General features: G+C 41.7%; 1 protein-coding gene across 1 annotated transcript in view; it reads left to right on the forward strand.

Moving 5' to 3' along the window:
• Positions 1-1,789: 1,789 nt before the first annotated feature.
• LOC111863151 (transcription factor Sox-21-B) overlaps positions 1,790-27,021 on the forward strand; it is a 33,351-nt gene continuing 8,119 nt past the window's right edge. The window contains exon 1 of the mRNA XM_023849202.2: positions 1,790-2,223. Coding sequence (XP_023704970.1) covers positions 2,012-2,223 — 212 coding nt within the window. The 5' untranslated portion in view covers positions 1,790-2,011. The remainder of the gene's footprint in view (positions 2,224-27,021) is intronic.

Raw genomic sequence — 27,021 nt, forward strand, 5'->3', positions numbered from 1 at the left:
GAGGACTTATCCCTATTTCATAGTGTCCAGGCCAGCTCTGGGATGGACCCAGCCTCATATCCAGTGGGAACCGGAGGCTATTTCCCGGATGAAACAAGCCCAGCCTCTGTCTACCGTCCGAGCCATGCCTCCATTCCCCCATACGTCTTCATGTCATGGTGCTTAATTGATTAAGCACAGGGATAAATTTACCGGGGCTCTTTACGGTCTTCCATTTGCATTGGTCAGGCAGCGTCAGAGACTATCATATTTATGAATTATAAATTTTGAAAAATGCTGGAGGAAGTGGTGGGGCCCCACATTAAGGTATTTTATTACAATTTTCCTGGTGAAACAGAGAAAACCACGCCATTTCCCAGTGAATATCTTGGTAGAATATTTTAACCCGGGACATCCGAATAAGATGAAGGCATAATAACTATTTTACAGTGTCGTTCGCTAAATTATTTAGGAGGGCCTGGACTGAGGAAAGCGACGAAATTTTCTGAGGCGAATTGGTGCCACGTGTGTGAAAATAGCTTCGTAATTAACAGCGAGTTTCGGGAAATTGCAAAGAATTAAACTGATGTGTGCTAACCGTTTTTAAGAAGGAAGTTAATCTAAATAATTCTTAGACAATTATTTCGTACCTCACAGAAACACTCTGGATCTCCATTACAAAGACTAAATTGAAAAAAAAAAACGCAGTTTAGAATAATAATTGCTGATTATTCTAAGAATCATGCAAAACACATAAATCCCAAGGATCGACAAAATGTACTTGTACTTGTACTTTCAATAATTAAACGATTATGTGAGTTCCGGTTGTCAGGTCATTAAAAATTTGGAGTCCCAATCATTTAATACAACACGCAGACAAGCTATGCACAGAGAGCAGCTATCATCAGTCGTCAATCATCCATCATTATGACCAATTCGTTACAGTTTTTATCAGACTTCTTCAGAGAAAAGGATCGCATCTTGCGGGGGTGCAGACCACCTGTTGAGGACGACGCCGATCGCCATGTTGCAGCACGCAGCTCGGCCGCCACCAGACAGACAGGCAGTCATAGCCGTCGGGCGATTACAGAAACGCCACGGCGCTCGACGCAGTTGCCTCAGCCAATACACGAAGGCTTTACAATCGATTCGCTCAAAAGGAGGCGGGGTCACACTGTATGATTGGTCTCATTCTTTTGTAACCTGTCTCTTTCTGGCGCGCTAATGTAGTGTATTATATTCCCAAAGCGCACAGACGCAGAGACGGTCCATAAACAGATAAAGCAAAGAAGCTGTGATCATTGCAACCTCTTGCAGCTTTCAGTGTGGGCCCGTTCACCAGACTGCCTCAGTGAGGCATAAGCTACCTACAGCAACAATTCCTCACGCCTTTTTCTTTCTTGGTCTTAAAGAAACAGTGATATTTCATAAACACCTTACGAAGTCGCCATAACAAGAAGAAGAAATTGTTAAAATGTAGAATATGAAGTCTCTCTGTTGTCCTCAAAAATTAATTAATTAAATCAGCCGATTTATTAATTGACAGCTCCGTGTGAACTTTCGAAGTGCGTGACAGTTGACACAGAACCAAAAAATACGTGAACCACGTGTCACAGAAGAACGAGGAACCGACAGAATTAATTGAAAATCAATTAAACTTTCATTTACTTAAGAAAGGTTTCAACAATCAACCAACGTTATCAACTGACTTAATCAATATCAAGAGTGTAGTACCCCTAAATACATTTGATATTCATTTCAGTGAAAGTTACATTAAACTTAGAGTAAAGTGGTTTTCTGAGTAGCGCAGTGCGGTGGCCATGTGTTTGGACATCTAACGATCGAACTGAGCATGTGTATCACAGACAGTAAGATGAATTAAACTACCGAAGTGGATAACAAGGTGCCAAGATCAACGACGGCGACGCTCTCCGCCCCGTCGTCAAACTTCCTCAAACATCCTTACTTCTTTTCATCTTCTTCGGGGTCGACTTCGACGTCTTCGACGTCCTCGTCATCAGTATCTCCCCCGATGATGAACGGAGGAAAGCCGCTGCACCCCCAGGAACACATCAAGCGCCCCATGAACGCCTTCATGGTCTGGTCCAGGGGCCAGCGGCGAAAGATGGCTCAGGACAATCCAAAAATGCACAATTCTGAGATCTCCAAGAGACTCGGGGCAGAGTGGAAACTGCTAACGGAAATGGAGAAGAGGCCATTCATTGACGAAGCGAAGAGACTGAGGTAAGCAGAAGATTCATATCGCCACGAAAGGAAGGCCTGTTTCTGGGGACGGATTTCCAGAGGCACACAAGAAATATTTTGCGCAAAAAAACTTTGTTCCCAGTCCGTACGTACGGAAAGAGGCACAGGTTAAAATTATTCACTCATCTCTCTGAATTAGCAGAGTCTAAGTAGGGATTCCTTTTAAAATTGCAGCAGTGTTTCTTTAAATTTTATTAAAAATTTTTTAATTAGTCTAAGAATAAACCCAGACGTATTATAGTTTCAGAAACACTGAGGTCAAAATATATCAAAATATACAATTCTTCGTGTGGTGGCCACAATTAAAATTTATGATCGCTCAGGTTTCACACGGAAAAATTAAAGAGTTTTAAAATATTTACTGTCGCTACTTCGTTTCGTTAGATTACATGACCTTTTATAATATTTAAGCAGAGACTTCTTTAAACTTAGTTAAATTTATATAATCACATGAAGCGTAAACTCCAGAAACATAATCATAGCTGAGTGAGACATCTACAGTTAGCGTAATCTCAACACCTTCAGATACAAGTGACATTTGAGAGATTATTTTCGTTTTAATAAAAATTTCTTAATATCCCTGACGCTTTCTTCTCTTCTTAATACAAGAGTTACGAGGCTCTCGAGTCCCCTTTCCTCATTTGGAACACGGGGGTAAAACAATGGGTAAATGTGTATTCCCATATAAACCCAAGAGATTTCTGGTTCTAACAGCCTTGAATGTTGAGATTATAGCCATCCGGAAGTGACGCTTTTCAGCATGGTTATGTACATGTGTGCCAACTTTTCGGAGGAATCTGCCGCTTTCTTCGCCAAGATGACGTAAAGATGGATGTAGCAGGATCTTCATTAATGTTGGCGCCTCTCTGACACCGCTTGTCAGAAGATCATGTTCAGGTTAACCGTTTAATCAGGAGTAAGTTACGCTCAACTTTAACCAGCAAAACAACAGTTGGCATTAGAACTCTCTGTTCTCGTCCTACCAAATATAAATTCTGATCAATTATATTTTTAGGTCTCATTACTGTCTCCGCCTTTCTTAACCTGTCAAACATCTTCTGAAACTGAGTACATTTATAAAATATCTGGGACAAAACGTACAATTTACTTGCTACAATAAATACGTATATACTAAGTATATTAAAGTTCTGAACGTCATGTAAAATACGCTTACGTTTGTTTTGTCAAGGGAATTTCTAACTTTCCTAATTTCTCGTAATAAATTAAAAAAGAATAAAGAAGCATTGGTAGCAGCTGAGGCATTTTAAAACTGACTTAAATGCAGCCTAAGTATTCCTAAATACTTGACAGAAGGCGGAATTATTCATATGTAACGAACAAATTTAAAATATGGTAAAGCGTTCAACTTACATAGTCAACGAACGACTGAAAGCATGTACTATTTTGACAAAAATCAACATCCTTCATAAACACAATTTTATAAAATTTCCTTTCTAATTCCTGTATATTTATAAATTACTCAAAATGCTCCCGTAATATTTAATTTTCATCTATATTTCCATTCAACTGTACATTAAAAGTTGTATAAGAATTTACTTGTGCTCCTCTTATGTACATCTGACAGAGCAGCTAAGTCCAAATTCAAATGTAAAGTTAAAATTTTCGTGATAGCTGAGTACAATTCGTGAAACAAAAATCTTTAGCTTCTGTACCTTGTTGAGGCTAATACTCAAATGGGCGGGTCTATCAACTCATTTCCATGGAAACTATTATCCATAAAATGCAATGAACAAATAGTATTAATGACTATTCATGTGTCTGATAACTGCGGACACTAGCGACTCTTGTTGTTGCGGTGAGTAAGGGAACGTCGGGTTCCATAGAGGATATTGCATTTCAGTAGCTCAACAACTATTAGCTTCTCAGTAAGGGTCTTGTCTGCCACATGATCTTAATTTACAAACCCCTCCAGACAAACTGTTGCCTAGTACTGTCTGCTGGAACAGACACCAGCCAGAGTCTCCACTTGACCGTTCCATGGGCATATGGTAAACTATATGCTTTCCTCCACTTCGCCTCGCCTCTGGTACATATTCCCACAGAAGGCACCTTAAGGCGCGTCCACCTTACTTGTGCTCGTCGGGAGACTCGTCTGGCTTTTACTTGTGCCCGTAAATCTTCGTCCACACTACTTCAGTTGCTCGCCACGCTTCGGCGCGTGAGGATCCGTATATTTACTCGTAGTGTGTATAGGTTGTAGTCGTATTTTAATCTATTGGCTATAGTTTTTAAATCTAAAATTTGCTTGTCTCGTGACTTTTCATATAGTCCACATTACTGGCGAGCATAGCGAATCACACGAGCACGAGTAATGTGGACGCGCCTTTAGACTAGGCCACACGCGCTCTCATTCGACGCTTAAATTCGACATTCATTCCATTGCTTCATAGACTACAAAAACCATGACGGGGCTGCGTAGTAGCAGAATTGCTTCATGATATATCATTTTTTGAATCCATCTCACTGACGTTTAGCAAGCGGGTGAATTAGGAGGTCGGTAGAGATTAATCCTCTTGTTATTGCTAATCCATCTCTTATTTTAACACTAAAAGATGTAGTGAAATTTAAATATATTAATCTAACCCATATTGACCAATAGCTACTAAGTACTTTTAATCGAAATTCTAACAATATTGATGTGTCGAATCGAGTTTTAGTTTTTTGGATTCAATCCTGAGAATAAAAAAAATCAAGAACTGAACCATCCTACAGGAATTGCAATTGCAATTGCACGATGCGGTCAACCCACTTTCCTGTGGCGACTTTTCTGCCCTCATAAAATTTTTATACCTTTCTCTTGTGAACGCGGTAATGAATCTTAGGGTTCCATAAAATGTTCGATAATTCTTGAGCAGCTGGACAACTGGTGGCTTCTCAAGAAGAACTCAGCTCAATGGAGCCAGTTAGTATAAATTTGAGTTCATGCTCTTCCAAACTTCTAAACCCCTTTGAGGCATGATGCTCATCAATAGTATAATATTTAAAAATTCATTTACTTCTGGCAAGAAAACACCCCGCCTCCATTACCTAAACCAAACAGTTAATGCTGTATAGGGAAATAATTGTTAATTAGTCTGAGGAGCATAAAGAAGCCCGTTACGTTAAATGCAGAGTTGGCGCGCTTTAACTTAGTAATCACTGCACAATAAAGGGCTAATAATGACATAATCCGAAGAGGGACACATGACTGTAACAAGAATGTATGCGTCATTATCACGAATTAAGCTATTGTCCTGTTCCTGTTACGAGAATTAGAAATAATCCATTTGTGGGAGGGGGGGGTCGTCCCTGGTATCTTCTATCCTTCGGTTTACATTGATGCAGTAACCTCTGCATTCGGTTTTCAGAATGATTTCCAAAATGCTCCAGGCATCATTTTACTGACATCTGTTACTGCAGGGTCTTCATGACGTTCACATTCCCTAATTAAGCTCACGTGACTGCGGTCGCCATATTATGTCTATACTCTCGTTCAAACCCATAGAGAAGTTTGGTACGGATGTTACTGTAGCGAGTTCTCGTGACGTTTACTTCGGGTATTTTCATCTTTATAAGGCCTTAACAGTTCTACGTAACTGTTTAAATCTGTTTAGCTTTTTATTGTGACATCCAGACCCGTTGCTAGACAACGACTATGAAAAAAATTAACAACGGCCATTAGTAGCCAGCTGCAAGTAAAAATAGAGGAACAGTGTTTCCTGTGCGGTCCGTGCCGAGATGTTATAAGGAGGACAGTTAGTCAGTCAGTCGAGAGATGTTGTAGCTGAGGCCGGGAGAACCCAGAAGAAGAGGAACGTCCGCAGTTGGAAGCCGTTACCAGGAGACTGGTGAAGACTCAGCAGGCTGAGAAGACTTAAGTGTGTGCCGTAGTGAACTGTGAAGTGTGTGAATTGGTGAAGCGGTTGTAATTATTTGTAGCTACGGATCTGTAAGAGCCCAATAAACCCAATTACCGATCCAAACCCCGTGCATAGTCATTCTCTCATGTCACAATATTAACATCACTATCTCAATGTCTGTACTGCAACCAAATAACAGAGGTTCCACACTTTTCATGATATATATATATATATATATATATATATATATATATGTGTGTGTGTGTGTGCGTCACAACGATTGCGACACAAAAATGTCTTTTGATATCTTATCGCAACCACCAATTTGTTGTGCCCTAATAGGGGTCAGTGACTGTACTCACGCCCTATCGGACGTCCGTGGATAACTCTTAGCCTGTGAGGTGGAAAACGTGCTGCACTGGGGGGGGTCCACAAATAAATCGAGTGCTCACCAATAACAATAAAGTAAAATATAATGAAATAGACACCATTACAACGAACAACCTGTCAATACACACAAAACCTTCGATTAAACCCCGGGTTCCAATTTCCTACATTTAACTGTCCACAATACGCTAAACCTACATGACACAAACCAACACTTTTACTTGTAACTTCAAACTCAGTACACGGATGACATGCTTCTACTGTTTCAGACTCTTCATACAACCAGCAATTATTCTCATTACTTGAATTCTTGTCCACTGCTGCTACATGGTTTCTGCCATTACCCGGAGTCCAGTTACTTTCCACAAAAGGAACCAGCAAATTCATTCCTCCTAGAAATGTGATAGCCAAACTCATTCGCCTCTTCGTGCAAGATTCTGTCATTTTATATGTAACAAATGCATAAATGTTGACGAACAAAACATTCAACTGCACGAGCACTTTCAAATTTCTTTAAATTACCAAACTCACATGATTAGCATTATCTACAACCTCAAACCAACATACCAGCATAAATACAAATGGTTACCATCCAAACTTAATTATTAACCAAATGCTGGTATCTAAACCATCACTCAAAAATTCAGAATTACTCTGTACACTCCAAGGTTTACGCACTAAAACAGTTTAACCAAAATCATTGAACCAGAATCATATATTGACAATCATCAGTGATCCGAACACAGGCAAGTACTCACGATCACAAAAAGGAAGACATCTGACTCCATCGCGTCTCCTTCCTACTACGCGATTGTTCTGAGCGACTCTTAAAATCTGAGTGTTCGCGGCTCCTCCCGTCCGAGCCCCTCAAAATTCAACAACACGGAAAGCTGCTCGCGCAAAACCCCTAAAGTCAGCAAACTGTGCGGTGGCAAGACTTGCCTCGTGTCGTCACTTAATTTGTCAGCAATTTCTATAGACTGTACAACTGACACCGGATGGCTAAAGAATGTACGGCGTCTCAACTCTGGCTTCCGGCGGGTTTCCAACTTGTGGTTCACCCGACGTAGTTAAATTTATAAAACTTATAATTATTTTCTAATCAATAACACGTAAATCTGACCCCTTGTTAAGATAAAGCATACTCATTAATAACCTGGGGCACAACAATATTCTTCTGATCTAAATATAATATATATTTTGAGGCTGGAGTTTTAATTCTGTACTCATTATTTACGTATATGAAGCAGTTTACAAACAACTCTTTGGTAGTAATCTTCTGTATGTGAAACTAATCGTTTTTACAACTAATATTTGTCTCTTCACAATTATGAAAATCATACTAGAAAATATCAATTCAATTCGAGAATCCAAAGTCTTGATACATAGCAACTTTTGTGTTACGAGATTAAAAAAAATCTCTCCCAGTTTCATCAGTGACAGAATGTCAGATGACAATGAGAACATTTTAAGAGTACACCTCGCGCTAACACAGTTCAAATGAAGGCTGAAAGAGAACAGCTACAGTTCTATATGAGGTTTGAACACGTGTGAACATTTTCTCCTTTTTAACAACGACATCAGATTCGAGACCGGGCAGCGCAAACGACAGGGAGATTGGTGGATGTGGAACATTTGCCGGAATGCGGTGTGCCAGGACAAAGCGAAATATTCGCTGAAAACCCACGACGATTCTACTTTGTACACGGCAAATAACACACGATCTGGCACCGTTCCGGGCTACAGCGCTGGTAAACCGGAAACTAACCATCTGAGCTGTGACATGGCCCAAACTTTTTCTCTGTTATGCCAAATGGCATCTCCTTTTCCTGACCCTGCTAATCACAGTATTATGAGGCTGGATCTGAGGGTCTCTTTTCTAGGGTATAACGCCGTGTAGTACGATGAAAGTCAAACGACGTTTCGGAGAAATATATAGTCTCCATCTTCAAGTTCGAAGAGTAACCTAAGAACGTAACCAGCATGAAGCAAGCAGGAACAGCTGTGTTCTTAGCTCATTTTTCGGCCCCGACGAGGCGAGCGAAATGTTCCTCTGAAAGCTGGTTCACACGGCGTAATGTCCCCGAACAGTTAACTCTTTACATATTAAGATGTTCCTCATTATGCAGTTTTCTCCAACCTCCTCTAAATATTCTCCTCGGCGCCCTGTTCTCAGACACGTTAATCTAGGTTCTCTGGAGTTACGGAAAAGCATGGCTGGCGAGGAAGCGACACTTGGATGGGGGAAACCACATGAGGAACATCATTTTACCATAAAAAGAAAAATGATATGGTCGAGGCATGTAGCTCCAGTGTGATAGACAACAAAATCTTTGTCCCAAAACGTGAAAGAAAAAGATTATTTGGAAGAACCTGACGTCGATGGGAACACGATGGAAAACCACACCATAGAAATACGTAAGTTGGCCTAAGGACCATGAATAGGCTCTTATGAACACAGCAACGAGTATCTGTGCTTCATGAAGGCGGGAAATTTTTAGAGCTGATCCCCGTATATTAACTTTTCATGACAGACTGCTTCACGGAACTAATCAAGCAAAAAGTCATTTTTTCTGTATACATGTCCAGTTAAAATAGAAAATTGTACCAACAGCACACAGAGTTTTACAGACATATGGAATATCAATTATATCTTGAAACGTAATTTGTCTTTGGCCCCCAGTTCAGAACCAAATAATATTCTGCCTTGTTCCACCCCACCATTAACACCAGGTCAACTCCCTTGTTCCAGAGAAATAGCAGACATTTAATTTGCACATGGCCGAATTTATCTTATCTTTCTCCCCATAAATATCCAAACATATGCTGCGGAATCCCCTGAAAAATAACCCATTAAACCCTTTAAAAAAGCAATATATGCCATCTTCTTCATGAGTACTCTCTGCCTTGCAACACGTGGAAACTTAGTTTAAAGCCGCATGCGATGGCTGTGGTGACATCACAAGCCCATTGACGGGCCTGCTGTATTATTCACAACTACTACTTAACTGTAAATAGAATTGCATGGGAAGGTGAATATAGTTATACTGTATTGTGACCGAATGGTTTTTACTTTTGTTATTACAAAATCGTTTGAGCAAGCACAGTAGCCTCTAAATTTCCCTTTTGAACTTTACCATGATGTGTAAAAGAGAGACACGGGGAGGCGAGGAAGAGTGAATGGGGTAGGAATCAAGTTTGCGCGCCGAATAGGTAATTATTTATAATAGAATATTTAATGACAGGGGAGTGGAGGAAAAGCTTTATTATAGAAACTGCCATAGACTGGCAGGCCTCCCTTATAAATGAAAGCTAGCCCCGATGTAACACACAAAACCCATACAAGTGAAACTCCGGAGACTGAAAGCACAAAACGGCTCCACTGCTTAGGATTATTCATTTGTTAAACTGTAATTAGAATGCTGATGGTTTCGACTTCCATGCCGTTCATATAATACCTTATGTACCTACAGTTTTATTGTCTGGAGCAAAGGGGAGGAGACAGAGAAACCCTACAGGGTTACAGTACCACTTGACTTCATAAGAGCGGGGGGTGCACACCCAATTTCGACACAATGTTCAGCTAGAAGGGGACAGAGATATTCAATTCAGCAACAACCATACCTAAGTTCTACGTTTGTTGCAGCGGTACAGTCTTATGCAAAAATAAAAAGAAAATTTGATTTGGGAACTTAATGAGTCTGTAATATATACACACGCGTAGGTCGCAAGAACTGGGTTACTCAAAAGTTCGACTGTTTGTACGGTGTGAGGCTTTCAAGACGATAAAGCTCATAGTGTAATATTCAGTTTTGACTATGGAATCAGTATCTTCCTTCGAAACATTGTACCCACTTCCCATACTACAACAAATATCATAACCCAGAAAACTTCAACATTGAAAGGGTTAAGCTTTCCGAATTTTAAAATTGTTGCTGTGGTCATAAGTGAAACTACCCAATTCTAAGCTCGGAGCGAGTACCTACTTAAGATTCTAGAATCAAGCAACGACACCACAGCAACTTATATACTAATTGTACTTGGTCGGAGAAAACTGTGAGGAAGAATTTCCAACCTAGCAGGAATCACACATGTAGCAGGCACAGGAGAGAGAGAAATGCACACAAAGTTTTCGTTGAAAAAATGAACGAAGGGACAAATTGTACGATGTTAAGTGAACATGGGGAGATAATATTAAAATGTATGATAAGGGAAGAGGTTGAAAAGTTGTAGGCTGCAATCATTTGATTCAGAACAGGATCAGGCAGAGCGCTCTTGAGAACATGGCAAAGAGCCCACGGGTTTCTTAAAATGTGACCTAAATTCTTGACTAACCGAGCAAGTACTCGTATTGGCTATTCAAGGAGAATTTCGCTCCGTGGAGTTCATCACTTTTTAAATTAATTAATTAGATACAATGAGATTTCTCTCCTTATTTCGGTCGCAAATGGTTTTACTGCAACAGCGTTCGGTCCTGAGTTTCTTATCGAATTAAAATATTTCCTGACCGTCCCTTTCCTCCGCCTATGGTTGGAGTATGCAGACATTTTCCTTGTTCTTGTCTGTACGTCCTTGTAATTTAGAATCAATTTATTCTAAGCCATTCAATATGGAGAGCAGCAGCAGCTAACAGTATCTGTTCCCCGTTTCAATATTAGAGAACACGATATTTCAGCCAATGAAAATATTTATCAGTTTCAATTATTTCCCAAAATAAAGAACGGTACGTACTATGGTCTTCTGAGCTACAAGGCGTCTGTTGGTTTCTTACTTGCCTTACTCTTGGCCCCAAAAGTGTAGGTGATATTTTCCTTCGAAAAGTCGAAACTTCTCCGAACTACACTTCGTTACAACTAAGAAGACGGTGCTGTTCACAGTTCCGGTTATGAAAACTTCACATCAGACATAAAGAAATATCATTTTTGAGATATATTAACCACATTAAGTACAGAGTAGACATATTTTGTTTTCTTGGAGTTAGGAATCAAAAGTTTGTGTATTACTGTAAACATCTTCTCCTCTTACAGAGATACGCGTATAATTTTTGACGTTTTTATGGCAATGACTATTCATATTGTGACGCACATGATCATTACTAGGCAACGGCTCAGTAAACAGTCTCGAAGTTACGCTGTCAGCAATAGAAGGACGTCCATTTATAGTCAACGGAGCGGTAAAAAAAACCCTACGGATTTTTGCGAGACGGTGTTTTCCGTGGAATCCGCCCCGAGGATATATAATGCGGAATTCCAGGTGAGTAGTCGGTCGTAAAATGAGAGCTGAAGGAGGCATAAGTACAGCGGAATCCGTAGAATGAGAATTGAATGAGTACAACGGTGTACAACGCAGTCTGCGGAAAGAAGAATCGATGTGTGCTGTAGTTACAGTGAGACTGTTATAAATCCGTTACCAGGATACGTCTAATGAAAACTGAGAAGATTTAGCGTGCTTTAGTGATTTGTGAAGTGAGAGATTAGCGTTAGCACTATAATTGATTGTGATTAAGGGAGATTGTAAAGGAAGGTGTTAATAAAACCGATCATCCAATCCAGAACTCGTTATTATTAGTCACGAAACTCCAGAAACGTGAAAATATTGTGGTTCTATAGGCTGTGAAATCGTATAGTCTTGTAGGCAGATACCAGGCTTTCAGAAGAACATGCTACCACGTGTTCAGGATCGAAGAATCTTCAGTTCTGATATTGGAGGCAATGTGTTTCGCACGAACTTCGGTATCCACCAACAAATGTATAAGGTGTCAAAACCCAGAACAGCATGGTACGTTTACTATGAGAATCAAGATATGCCCTTTATCCAGAGAGGACTTTGATTCTAAAGGCTTTATGTAACCACGGATTTTCTACACAGAGAGTGTGAAAATGTGTCAGGGCTGTTTGAATTTCGAAGGAAACCCGATACCACATTTCACCGTACATAGTCCGTACTATCACAAAGGGCACAGAAGCTGTATTAGAGCGATGTGTACTATAGCCGAACGGGAAGTCAACTTCCGTAGCATTCAGCACTCTCATTCAATTATAGTGGGAATAATACTCGTGTATTTAAATCTGGTAACAGCTACAAAAGGCAATACATAGGCAGTGAGATGAATGTCATCAGCGCCACAATTGGCCATTACCTGAACCAGGGCTGTGGATGGAAGATGTGGGTGACGTGCTGCTGCAGTTCACAGCGAATGCCACTCAGCATGAAGCCGGTGTTGTAAATTTTGGATGCATAAATTACATTAAAAATGCAAGTATCTGGGGGTAGGAGGTGTTATATATTACCTGCAAATAATAAAGGAAATTTTCGTTCTTTCTATAATAATTCCATGGAATTATGTTTGAAACACTGACTGTTCCTCAATATAAAGGAAATTCCCAGCATTTTACGGTTCCCGCAAGCATATCACAGTGTTTAGATGAATCCGCTACTGCGGTCTGTGCTGAAACATATCATTTCAGTCCGCACAGTCAAGGACAAATTTTTTAATATTACATTTTATATTATTCTCTTCCATTCAGGTCTCCCGATAAAAGTCGCATAAGTTAATTATATTTCCCATCCGTACTGCATGTCCTACCCATCTTATTTTCCTTGAATTAGTAGTCTCATTAGCATTTGGTAAAAGTAAACGTGAAGCTAGCCGTTCACGGTAGCCGCGCGGTCTAAGGCATGCACTGTCTTCGCTCGCTCGGAAGCCGGGATCGTGGGTTCGGATCTGTTTCCTGTGAGGTACGAACTGAATTCTTATATATTATTCTTATACACTGCCGGTCACAGTAGCCGAGCGGTCTGAGGCATGTACTGTCTTCGCTCGCTCGGAAGCCGGGATCGCGAGTTCGAATCCCATACAAAGCATGCATGTTTGGTATGTGTTTGTGTGTTTGTGTTGTCCTTTGTTTAGGTAGAGGCCTTGCGACGAGCTGATCACTCGTCCAAGGAGTCCTACCTCCTGTAAAATGGTCATGAAACTGACAGGGCCCAAGGGGGCTTTAGAACCAGTGAAAAAACAAAGAGAAACTATTCATGTAACAGGCCGTGGAGGCTCATAGGACTGTGAGACCTCGAGGCTCCCACATTTTCTAGACAATCGGCTCACAGAGGACGGTGAGGTTGTCAGCCTTACGTTCCGGCCGACCTTTACCAGCAGGAAGAATCCTGAATCTACTTCAGGCCCATAGTGCGGCTGGAATGATTGGGTCAATTGATAGATCCTATGACCTCGTCGGGAATCGGACCCGCGACCTTCCCTCTTGTACCGCATTACTTCAACCAACTACGCTACCGCTTGCTCCCCATAATGATTGGGTAAGAGCACGAATTTTGAATCTCGTCACTACCTACTTGTCTCCTCCCCCCCCCTTCTACCCCCCACCCTTCCTTTAGGTCTGCAGGTTCTCCTCACTGTGTTCTTAACACTATTTAAGGACGACCTTTCAGCTGCGTACATAGCACACCTTTCAATGAAATATGAAAGTGAGGAAATACTGTCTTCTGGGATGTAACATAGTGTAGTGCAGTTCATGTTTCGGCAGAATATAATGTTTCCTATTTCAAGGTAGAAGAGTAAGGTAAGCGAGAATCCTGCTGGCCACTTGCTTAACGTACTATCCGCTATTTTCCGTCAGTCTACACAGCGGTAGATGCCAGATGTCAGCACACGTCGAGGTTACCGCTGGCAGGACCCCGGATAGGGCAAGGTTGGAAAGTGATCACGAAATATGTATAAGGAAGAATTGTGAAGCAGACGGGCGGGCATATTTGAAGGCATTATTTCGCGGTCTCATGGAGTTAACTGCAGATAGAAACGAAAACAAACATTCTTAACCGACTGCATCCCAACACAGATCAGACCCGGACACTTCCAAACAAAAGCAGTCAGTACAGCGTCTCCTGTGCTCGAATGTGTAACGTCTGAAGCCAGCAAATTATTATTCTATAATATTGAGAAAGGCTACAAGGCCGCGCCACAGCTCAGGCGGTTAGTCGCTGGCTTCCCACCTTGGCGGCCAGGGTTCGAGCCCGGGTCAGGTCATATGGGATTTCTCGTGGCCAAAGGGACACTGGGGCAGGTTTCCTTCGAGTACTTCGGTTTCCCTTGTCAATTCTTATTCCACACACTCTACCATATTCATCATCATCTGTATTTCGGTGCTGGTACAATGGGCTAATTAGTGGCCGACGTAGCAAGTGGACTCAGTCTCACCCCACCCCTCCCCACCCCACCCCAAGGAACTAAGAAAATAAAAAAAAAAAAGAAATATTAAATTATATTAGAAAAATGTTATGAGAGAAATGCATTCCAAAACTACACCAAATCGCCTGCAAAATAATCCAAACACACATATCTGAATTACATATAAATATACCCCCCTTATCATTTCGACCCTACATTTTCTTACTTGCTCCGGTGTCGTCTGCCCCCCTTGGAAAATCCACTAATTGTATAGCTATTTTCGCCTTGCCTTTCCGTTTTCAATTTTTAAATTTAAGAGAGGTACGCCGAGATAGTGCGGTCGGTATATCGACTGTCTATGTGCTGGACGGCCGCGAGGTCGGAGTTCGAGTCCTGGTAGAGGCAGCATTTATTTCCTCTCCAGGTCGTTTAGACCTGTTTTGGGGCCCACCCAGCCTCCTATCAAGTGTGTATTGGAGGCTCTTTCCCCGGAGTTAAAACGGCCAGGACATGAAGCTGACCACTCACCTGCAACTAGTGCCGAAGTCAAGAACATGTGGATCTATACATCCACTCCCCCGTACGGGTTCATGGAGCAGTGCTTGATCAGTTACGCAAGGGGGCAGTTCACCTCCTATTTTACGCGCTCATTTAATCTTTAAACCTTAAGTCCCATCCGATCTACATGAATTAAATTTTTCCAAATTTATATTAACATTGTAGTTTTATGCGCGTCCATCATCATTCATGTATTTCTCGCGTATCACCCGATGATGGCCTACCTGAGCCTCGGAATATTGTGAGTGGAGTACCACCCTAAAAGCATTTGTTGATGGGAACCTAACGTCTCCATTTTGTTTGAACGCACTCAGCCATATTGTCATACCGAGCAGGTAGGTAGAGTGGTAGCGCTCTAGGCTTGAATTAGGGAGCAAAAACCGCGGATAACTTTAGATAAGAAACCGGCGATAGTAACATCTCTGGAATTCCAAGCCCTGCTAATCGTTTCTTAATGTATTTTGGTTTCTTTCATTCTCACGATTGTCTTTCCTTTGCATGAAAATGCCCCTATGTACATGCACTTTTGCTATCTCCTTTAACATGAAAGGACCTCGGAATATTTTCTCAGATTATATTTATGGGCTCCGTTTGAGTCTCAGAAAATAAGACAGCGATCACTTCCCTAAACAGCATTAACAGGTTGCTCCTCGTAATAGACATACATTGCGTTTTTTGTGGGACCAGAATCGAATTCTAACAAAAAGTTCCGAAAATAAGAAATTGCCTACTTTCCTTTTACAACATACTGACACGACATGTACCACATAGAGAACATGGAGTCCAACAGCTATTTTATTGTTGCGTATATATTCTTTGCTGATAACATGTGTCTACCGAGCCGTTGCCTAGCAACGTTAGGTGGGACGACAGAGGTACCAAGATTATCGTATAAGGGTTCTTTTATTTTCTGAAAATAGGGAAAGTAGGCTAGAAAATTATTTAAATGAACTTTACGCTTAAAGATAATCGATGTAGCTCTGAGATTTGTCTTCTTTTTTCTATACATTTATCTATTGATTATTTACAGAAGCTGACAGTATCTCAGATTATATACGTGTAAGTAACGTCGAATAAATGACGATTAGAGGCTAATGAAGTGTAGAAAGAAGAGATTGTGGTCTAATTTGAGGTGATATTCCCATCACTGCTTTGAAGAACCGAGGAAAATCGCGAAAAATCATTGCAGCCAGTTATTTTGCTGGGGTTTCAACTCAGGACCTCAGAAGCAGCGGCCTGAGGTGGGTTTAGTGTTGGTACAGTTTTACTGAGAGACCTCGCTAGATGCAACAGACAGCGGTTCCATAATCTCAACAAGGAGGAACAAAGCTTGGGTCACGGCACGCACTCGGGCGGAAGTGGGGAGTGTGCACGGAGATATTAGCAGCCGCTCGTCCCGCAGTCGCAACTACATTAAATTATTGTTATGGGAGTTATGAAGCATACATTATTCATGATTCACCGCTTTGTTTCCTCTCAGAATGCACCCGGATTTGACATAATCGACAAGCACGTGACTGGGTGAACATTCCACCTGGAGGAACATGATTGAATCATGCAGACATCGCTGTGTAGAATTACACAGGTCAATGTGGCGAAATGTGTTCCTCTCGAATTGAATGTGTGTCACATGGGTATCCGTGTCTCTGAAACTGGCAACAGTGCTTAAAACAACAACATATTGCATTATATTGCCAGATGTTGAGGTCAGCAGCAAGACGAAAGTTCTTAGTAAGAGTAACATTAATTTTTAACAGGTAAAACGTCGAGTGCCGGTCACGGTAGCCGAGCGGGCTAAGGCATGCACTGTCTTCGCTCGCTCAGAAAGAGCGATCGTGGGTTCGAATCCCACTCAGTGCATGGATGTTTAGTTTGTGTGTGTGCGTTTTTCTGTGTTTGTGTACAGGTAGAGACCTTGTGACGAGCTGATCAACCCCCCCCCCCCAAGAAGTCCTACCGAATGTTCAAGATGTAGTAAACCGAAGTGAAGGGCCGCTGGCTTCCCACCGCGGCGGCCCGGGTTCGATCCCGGGTCTGGTCAAGTGGGATTTGTGGTGGACAAAGTGGCGCTGGGGCAGGTTTTCTCCGAGTACTTCGGTTTCCTTGCCAATCTTCATTCCACCAATTGCTCCACAATCACCCTCACCTATCATCTGGGGCTGGTACAATGGGCCAGAAGTGGCTGCAGTACAAGGGACTTCGTCCCACCCCACTAGCAATAAAAAATAAAACCGAAGTGAAGCGGAGAGTCTCATGGAGGTAGGCCAACGCCCAAATTGGGGCTGTGGCGCCAATGAAAAAAAAGTCAATTTGTCCCTGTGTTTAACTAATTAAGCACTACGCCATGAAGGCTTATGGTGGAGTGGAAGTATAGATCCACATTTTAATCTTTAATACATAAGAAAATAAATGAATGAAAACAAAGAAAGCGATATAAAAGATAAAAATTAACAAGAAACTAAATAAATGAAAATATGCCATTTTCTGGGAGAATGGGTTTGGTGCCCTATGTTACAATTTTCTTCCCAAACAAGGACACTTCTTTACATTGAGGCAACAGGTTTCTCCCAAACGTCGGTGCTCTATTACAAATTACACAGTCAACTCCTCAGTTACCGTAGTCGTGGCACTATCTCCTCGAGACATCTAAATCTCACATTTTCGTAATCTTTTCGCGAGATACGGGGTTCTCAGAGCGATGATGGTGTAGGGTACTGCTTTCTGCGATGTTGCTCCTTGTAGTCTGGTAGAAGTTTACCGATGTTTCGGGGGAACGTGTTGCTTCCACATTTAGCGTCTTAAGCCAAACGGCAAAGTTCTACCGAAACGTCGGCAAAACTTTAGCAGACTACTCAACGTAACATTTTAGAAAACAGTACACCTCCCAGTCACAATTCTCGCAAAATTACAGTTAGGAAATGCGAAAATTTCTCACCACTTAAAACGTCACGGCCTCCATCATCAGGGACGTTTCGTAGTGTAATCCAGAGGAACTTGCTTCGGGCGCATTCTGTGCAGAAGAGCATCCTCGCTTGAAGCTTTGGGGGAAAAACTGAACAGAGGGTGTAAACAGATTTAATCACGATGGATGTGAAATATAGAATGGGCCTACGACAAAGTTAGAAGTTACAAACAAGCAATTTTAATAATAACATGAAGTTTCACTTGACAGGGCTCTAAAAATATTGTATTCAGAAACGATTTTTTATTATGTATATTAGCAAGATTTCTATAAGCATTCAAATAACATCAAACTATGTTCACCCCAAAACTTCTTACTACAAAATGCATTATTTTTTAGATATTTCGGATTATAAAATAGTAATGGAAACTGTTCCGTAACTACGCCCCCTAAATTTACGTAGTTATGTTGTAATATCTGTAATTTGTAACGGAACAACTTTCGTTTAACACCGCTCCTGTCCGGTATAGCATCCCCTCGTCCAAAAATTTATACCTTACATTTACACCTTTAAATATAAGCCAACAGTTCCCGGTAAGAGTCCACGATGCAAATGGGAGATTCATTGAACCAGAACACACTCAACTTGTTTTACGCGTGACGCATCCCTAACTTAGAAATTTAACCCTTCGAAGCCCAGCATTCTCGTATACTAACATTAACACGCGAAATCTGTTTTTTTTTTCCTCAGAGTAGAATCTTTCATGATTCTCAGAATGAAACGCGTTTATTCCCTTGAATAAACTTAACCAGCTTGTCTTTAGAATGGAGATTCATTATGTAAAAGGTAAATTTATCGCTGTACTTAAATATGTAATTAAGCACTATGCCATGAAAACGTATGGGGGAGTGGAGTTATAGCTCCACCACTCTTGCTCTCGGCACTACAAGGAGGTGAGTGATTAGTTTTTCGCCCAAGTCGCTTTTTATTTCCAGTGGAACTACAGCCCTCGTTTGGAAGTAGGCCTACCTCCATGAAACTCTCCGTTTCACTTCATTTCTCTAGATCTTACACATTCGGTAGGACTCCTTGGGCGGGTGATCAGCTCGTCGCAAGGCTTCTACCTGTACACAAACACAGAAAAACGAACACACACACACAAACTAAACAACCATGCCTTGAGTGGGATTCGAACCCACGGTCCCGGCTTCCGAGCGAGTGAAGACAGTTCATACCTTAGACCGCTCGGCTACCGTGAGCGGCCGCAAGTCGCTTTACCCCTCGAAAATAGGGTCCCCTCTATTCACCGGATAGGAGTTTGGGTGGGCCCCAGGGCAGATCTGGACGTTATGGAAAAGAGAAAAATTTGTTGGCCTTGCCGGAAATCGAACCCCGGTCGAGCAGATCATAGTGTAGTCGCTATTCCTATAGAGTATCCCGGATCCTTCTTGTAAGGTAAGAATTGAGTTACATGGAGGAACTTTAAGTTTCAAAGGATTATAAGCTCGTCGGCTGAAAATATCTGAACGCTTTTGTCTCGAAGAATGTGTGCCTGTCTCTTACACTACTCGTCTTAATTTGTATTTGCCTGCCATTACACATCTTCACTCGAGGCAACTGCACGTACTTGCGTTACACAAAGTAGAAGTCCTATACAATGCCTTCTGTCATCTCAATTACGAAACGCTGGACGGGGCACGGAAGTTCTCTTTATTTTTCACGAAAGTGGAAGTGGAACACAAATGTTCCTGAGTAAAATGTTGCGAGCTAATCCTGAATAAACGTTCCATCCCCCCCCCCCCNCCCTCTCTCTCTCACACTATCTTGTTCCGCCGTTTTCCCCAGATAGCAGTATCCCCACCTCGCAAGGCAACCCACTAGCACAAAAGAAATATACAGCCTCCCGCCTATTCAATTAGCATGAACGTTTAAATCTGTGAGGAGAGGGCATGATAATCCTCTTTTCAGTTATGCTGCGCTACTATAGCAGCGGCTTATGGAATTGTTATCTGTTTTCGCTAGTACTGCACACCGAGGAATTAACAAATGAGGGGCCCTGTGTTTTATACAATTGCCACCACTGTTATAATCGCACTGAGGCTCACTTCAGGGCATCATTCATGACATTATACTTATGCACTCGCCCGAAAGCTCAACCCCAAAACCTCCCTCTATATTTTCGTTGGAAGAAGATGAGACCATGATACAAATAAAAATAACAAAAGAGGGAAAGTGGAATTGCCTACCAAGATAGGAATATGCTCAGAGAAACAATGACGAAACGTGTTTTTCAGGAAATTCTAGTTGGGGGGGGGGGTTCTCTTCATAAAGTGCATTGTAACTGGAAATTTCTATTCGGAGAATGATGGTAGTTATTTACAATAAATATGATTAAAATGATTCAATTTAAGTAATGACAGTCAAGGAGGATGAGGTGGGCAGGGCATGCTGCATGAATGGGGGAGATGAGGAATGCATGTAGGATATTGGTGGGAAAGTCAGAAGGAAAGAGACCACTGAGAAACCAAAGCGTGGGTGGACAATATTAAAATGTATCTTAGAGGGATAGGATGGGATGGTATTGATTGGATTAATCTGGCTCAGGATAGAGACCATTGGAGGGTTCTTGTGAACACGGTAATGAACATTCAGGTTCCATAAAATGTTGGGAAAATCTTGAGTAGCTGCACAATTCTCGGCTTCTCAAGCAGGGCTCAGCTCCGCGAGTGAGTGAGTGAGTGAAATAAGTAATGACGTTCACATTCTAATTACGTGTTCTGCAAATAACTAATTACAATTAATAAGTGTTCCATACATCTGTTTCGACTGCAGTACATAACATAATATCAAGGAAAACACAACTTACTCTCTGAACACTTTATTTCGGAACAACTGATCTTCACAGAAATCAATAGACCAGGTTTTATACTCCCGATAAACTACTTAACATCGAAGTTCTGATTTTACCGGCCCTGGAGCACGTGCTCACAAAACCTGTCACCTGACGTTTCCATTATTTAAGTTGAAAGAGTTGAGAAGCAGAATCATAGAAACAGCAACCGACTGATTAGACACGCCTGCGCAGCGTTCTCACTAACTATCTGCGTATCTGAATAGGAAGTGAATCGTAGGTCAAAAACGTATTAAAATTTAGCAAGTAACTTGTTCCCAGTGTTTGCGCACTTCACTGTCATGCAAAAGTAGCACGAAAAGTGACCGGATGAGACATTAATTCTGAAAAATTGTTATTTCCATACAGATTCCTCGCCCAGATGTTTCAAATTGATATCTAGGTTATCAAATTCCTATAGAAATGGCACTTGCATTCAGTGAACGGGATATCCGCTTAGCTCGTATTCACTAATGTCAAGATACGAGAACAGTATCAGTACTGCAGGAATCTCAGCAAGGTAACACCACCATACACACAAATCCTGCAGAGAGTGTTCTGTAAGGTCCTCACCCACTGCTATCATTATTATTATTGCATATTTCCCAACAAACAGCATTCTGTGTGCTCTCACACGTGCACAGCTTTGTTTCCTCGCTTCCTTCTCTTCGGCGTTTCATAACAGGGCCAACCAACACGAACTTAACTGCGTGTTCTGCACATGCTTCACTTCTGTAAGCTGCACCGACTGCAGGATTGACGCGTTTGCACGCATTAACTTCTCTCTCTGTACATCTGTGTGCACACTAACAGTAACTTGAACCAACACGAACTTAACTGCATGTTCAGCACATGCTTCACTTCTGTAAGCTGCACCGACTGCAGGATAGACTCGTTTGCACACATTAGTTTCCCTCTGTGTACATCTGTGTGCTTACTAACAGTGACTTGAACGAACACGAACTTAACTGCGTGTTCGGCACATGCTTCACTTCTGTAAGCTGCACCGACTGCAGGATTGACGCGTTTGCACGCATTAACTTCTCTCTCTGTACATCCGTGTGCTCACTAAGAGTAACTTGAAAATTGACGAATGGATTTTCATGATACTTTATATTGCGGGGTTGTAGTAAAATGCATCAGAATATTCCAACTCTGGTTAAATAGGACAAAAATAACGGACATTTTACGTAAAGAACTATGAGAATTTCTGTAAGTATGCTGACTGTAATTCGCGTGTAAATTACTAAGTATTTATCAGAGCAAAAATTATTTGATCAAATTCTATATAGAAAAATGGCTCACAAACTTTATGGATGATATATTTTTCCATAAGCCTTAGCCTGTTTCGAGATAAATAAATAAGCGCGAACGCTTAGGAATGATTAGGCTTTGCTTATGTTTTTTAACTTCGTCGGCATGTCCAGACCAGATTTAAGGAGCACCTGGGTACATACTCGAAGCATATCGAGGACTCCTCAAGTGCGGATAAAGCGGCCGTTTGGTGAAGCATGTCACTGTCCTCCATCTAACACCAAGTTAACGAATGTGTGTAGTTTTACCTTTACTTTTATGTGCGCGTTTTCGTAACTCGGCGATCACGCGGAAGGAAAAGTTTACTTCTTTGTGGCGGTGATTTTTATTTGAAGTTCGAGATAAAGTCAGAAGCCGCAAATCGGATGCCGCGCTGTGGCTTTTACTAATTCACTGTCTATTTCGAATGCTAAAGAATTTATTTAATTAGCGACAAGCCTGGAAATCTTAGGCCTAGTTGAATGCTGAAATATATTCTGCTCCGAATGTTCCTACAAATTAAGCATCGATATACTGGTGACGTAACAAAAGAAATGGAGTTTTAGTTAAGAATAACTAAACCCACGGAGCCACAAGTTTCCCATATGCTCAAGATATTCTCTGATTTTATGAAAACCAGAGGTTTATTACTATGTTCACAAAACTTCGCCACTGTCTCCATCCTAAGCCAGATTAATCAAGTCTAAACTCTTCCATCTTATTTCAGATTCATTTTAATAATATTCTCCTATTTAAGCCTAGGCCTTCGAAGTGGTACGTTTTCCATTCATGCCTTGCGATTAGTGTTTTGTATGCATTCGTTATGTTTCCCAAGGTTGCTACATATTCTCTCAATTTATTTGTCTTGCCTCATAATCCTAATGACATGTGGAGTATAAATTATGAATATCCCCGATTACGTATAACATACGCAACACAACAGAGTACAATTTTTATGTTCTTGTACAGTACAGTGTCTCAGGGACAAGGTCACTACTCTTTCACATAGCGCTCAGACCGACTCTGGGGCACACTCAGCCTCCTATCAAGCAACCACCGGAGTTCTATCCGTAGGGAAAAGCGACAGGAGCGTCAAGTTTACTACTCACCTGTATCTACTGCCTAGGTTAAGAAATCGTGGAGCTACACCTCCACTTCCCCATATATCTACATGGTGTGGTGCTTAATTAATAACAGAAATTTTACCTCTATTTTATTGTTTCATTTTTCGTCTCAAAATTTAGGACCATACTCAAGTCTACGAGAGCATTTTGGACACCACTGCAAGTCACCTAACACTGTCTCCGCTAACCCCTCAGCCTCCTTCCTCCTCACACCTTTAACTCGCGGAGCGCCTGTCAGATAACGCGCTACAATGAAGCTCTATTTGGGATGTATTCACCAAGTGTCAGAAGACGCCATTCATACGCTTTATTCACACACGCCACCGAAGAAAAGGACGTTGCTCAGTACACTGAATAACGAAGTATCACACCTGTTCTGCAGTGTGACAACTGGAACGCTGTTCCCCTGCATCGCGCTACTGAATAGCAGCAATACATGGGTCCTGGGGTGGGCATGTCGGAACACGATAAAACGGACAAATATTTCAATTGTGAAGAAAAAGAGGAAGCATGTTTGTTCCTATTCATAACGTAGAAACTTAACTTCCTGACTCTGTGCTGGCTTTGGGAACAAGCTCAGTTTAATGCCCAAGAGGGCCATCGCGCACGGATAGATGTGTACTGAGCAGCGGCGAAACAGAAGAAACGCAAAGAAAATTCTTCTCAAATGCCATTTCTCCACCATGAATACTGCCTCTTGTTAGTCACTAGACGTGGGGTTTGGATTGGTAATTGCATTAATTTAACGCGTTTATTCTCTCTCCATTACCCTACAGCCTTTTGGACCTTGGCCGCTTTTTTAATTTCCTAATCCTATACACAATCGGTAGGACTCCTTGGGCGAGGATCAGCCAGTCCCAAGGCCGCTACCTACACAAAGAATAAATGCAGACAACCACGGCTTGAATGGAATTCGAACCAAAGACCCCAGTGTTCGAGCGACCACAGACGGTTCTTGCCTTAGGCCGAGTGGCCACTGTGATCAGCTATTTAACAACTATAAATAGAAATTAGAAGTAATTACAATGTTATCGCTAATTCACGAACTCGAATTCTCACTAGTTTTCAAGTTCAAAGTCAAAGTTACTTTACTACTAGAGGTTTACCGCCAATCATTTCGTCTTGGTGCCAAGCCCCTTGAGGTTCACAGCCGGAGAAATTTTTTCGCCTGTCGTGTTCGCTATATAGCATCAAATTGGACCTTATAGGAAACTCCAATTCCAGCAATGTCTTTGATTGTTGCGTTGCGTATCCGTTGTCGCAGAAACGTGTCTACCCAGTCGTTGCCTCGCAACGAACCCTGTAAGGGACTATGTACTCGTGTCACAATACCACAGAATCATCGGGAATTGGACCCGAGGTTCCACTATGAGACGTCAGCCTGTAGCCACTACGAAAATACGTTGCGAGGGCGTGGACTACTTTCTTCCGGTTACATGCAGTTCTTTGTCATCGATCGAAGCATTTCTTGATGTTGAAACTGCCTTAAGAGTTTAGATGTGATCACGTGACCTACAAATCTGATAAGAATAAAGTCAGAAGACTCCTCAAACTGTTGATTTCCCTTACAAATATTGCACGTCGTGTTGTTTAGTGTTACAGATTATATATTATATTATACGAGTATATAGACGTGAGTCATACTGAACACATAAGCGCCTCGTCATAGCTCAGGCGGTTAGTCGCCGAGCCCGGGTCTGGTCAAGTGAGATGTGCAGTGGACAAGGTAGCTCTGGGGCAGGTTGTCTCCGAGTACTTCTGTTTCCCCTGCCAATCTTAACTCCGCCAGTTGCTCCACAATCACCCTCACCTAGCATCTGACGCCGGTACAATAGGCCAGAAGTGGACTGTCTCACTTGACTATTTATAACAAAAAATCCCGAACATATAAATGAACATGATTTTTTCACTCTACTTGTTTGTTTGCTTGCTCGCCTTACACTTCGACCTCTACGATGGAAACATTTAGTTAGTCCAAAACATCCTGATGACAGCAGACCAGTACCTTTCAATGTTCAGTCTTCCGCAAAGGGCACGTCTTTTACCAAAAGAATTTGCAAATCGTGCACTAAGGACATCTACAAAATCCAACTGATTTTTGTATATAAATTTGTTATTGGGCACACATTTATTTGAAAAGTAGCGTGGTTTATGCAACAGAGCCCTTCTTAGAAGACACTCCCTCAGCTAGGAGAGACATGCTAACCCATGTTCAGGATGACCTATGCTCAATTAATGCAAACCGAACACTCCTACACAGTTACTTAAGCCGTTAACTTCAAAGCATGGGCTTTGAGGTCTGTTCCGGCTCAAATATCGTTACAACTCTTCCTAGACATTCTTACGTCCCTTTTCGCTGTTTGTCCCCAGCTCAGGATGCATCTGGGCAATTTAAAAACTTTCATTCTTTCCACATGCTGTAACCGATTAGTTTTCATTTTTTTTTATCTTTTCGTTTAATTTATATATTACTTGTTAATTTATTTATATACGCCAAATTTTGACAGATGTAAGGAACCTGAGTTTAGCTGATGCAGCACTTCGGCAGCAGTATGCACGTGTCACTCACGCCAATGTCGGGACAGTAAATATTTCATAAAATGTAATATTTGATGTTATCACGGCCGTGACTATTAAGAATGTCATCTTCTCGGATGTGACGCCATGTAGATATTGTATAAACCGACGTTTCGGAGGGACGTATCGCTTCCATCTTCAGGTGAGGAAAAAAGAAAAATCCGCTAGCGAACCAGCATCTGCAGCCACCTGCTCACGCTGGTTCCTCGCTCGCGGATTTTTCTTTTCTTCTCACCTGAAGATGGAAGCGATACGTTCCTCCGAAACGTCGGTTTATACAATATCTACACGGTGCCACACCCCAGAAGACGATACTCTTCACTTCATAAAATGTCAATTGTGAGTCTCTCATAGTTTTTATTTTTTACCCCACTGGTTCCCTTAATGGCCATGTCAGGTAGGTCTCTGTCACCACGGCATGGCGCGTCCTCAGGTTGCGGTGGGAGGATGCGCCCTCCAAGTATGGAAGGAAGCTGCGAATATATTGAATAAGCAGTCGTGGACAGCAGACAAGGGGTGGTCCTCCAGCTGGGGGGTTGGGCGTGGGGCTTTTCATCTTAATAATAGGCTTGTTACGAATATGTACAGTCAGCCTCGGACCTGGAACTTGTAGTTTTCTCCAAGTATAATTAGAATGATCAAGTCAAGGAGGATGAGGTGGGCAGGGCATGCAACACGAATGGGGGAGAAGAGGAATGCTTATAGGATATTGGTGGGAAAGCCAGAAAGAAAGAGACCACTGGGAAGACCAAGGCGCAAGTGGGTGAACAATATTAAAATGGATCTTAGAGAGATAGAATGGGATGGTATGGACTGGATTGATCTTTTTCAGGATAGAGAGTATTGGAGGGCTCTTGTGAACACGGTAATGTACCTTTGGGTTCCATAAAATGCTGGGAAATTCTTGAGTAGCTGCACCATTGGCGGTTTCTCAAGAAGGGATCAGCTCCATAAGTAAGTAAGTAAGTAAGTAAGTAAGTAAGTAAGTAAAATTCCCTCAATG

Source organism: Cryptotermes secundus, unplaced genomic scaffold (genome assembly GCF_002891405.2).
Source record: "Cryptotermes secundus unplaced genomic scaffold, Csec_1.0 scaffold6, whole genome shotgun sequence".
NCBI lineage: Eukaryota > Metazoa > Arthropoda > Insecta > Blattodea > Kalotermitidae > Cryptotermes > Cryptotermes secundus.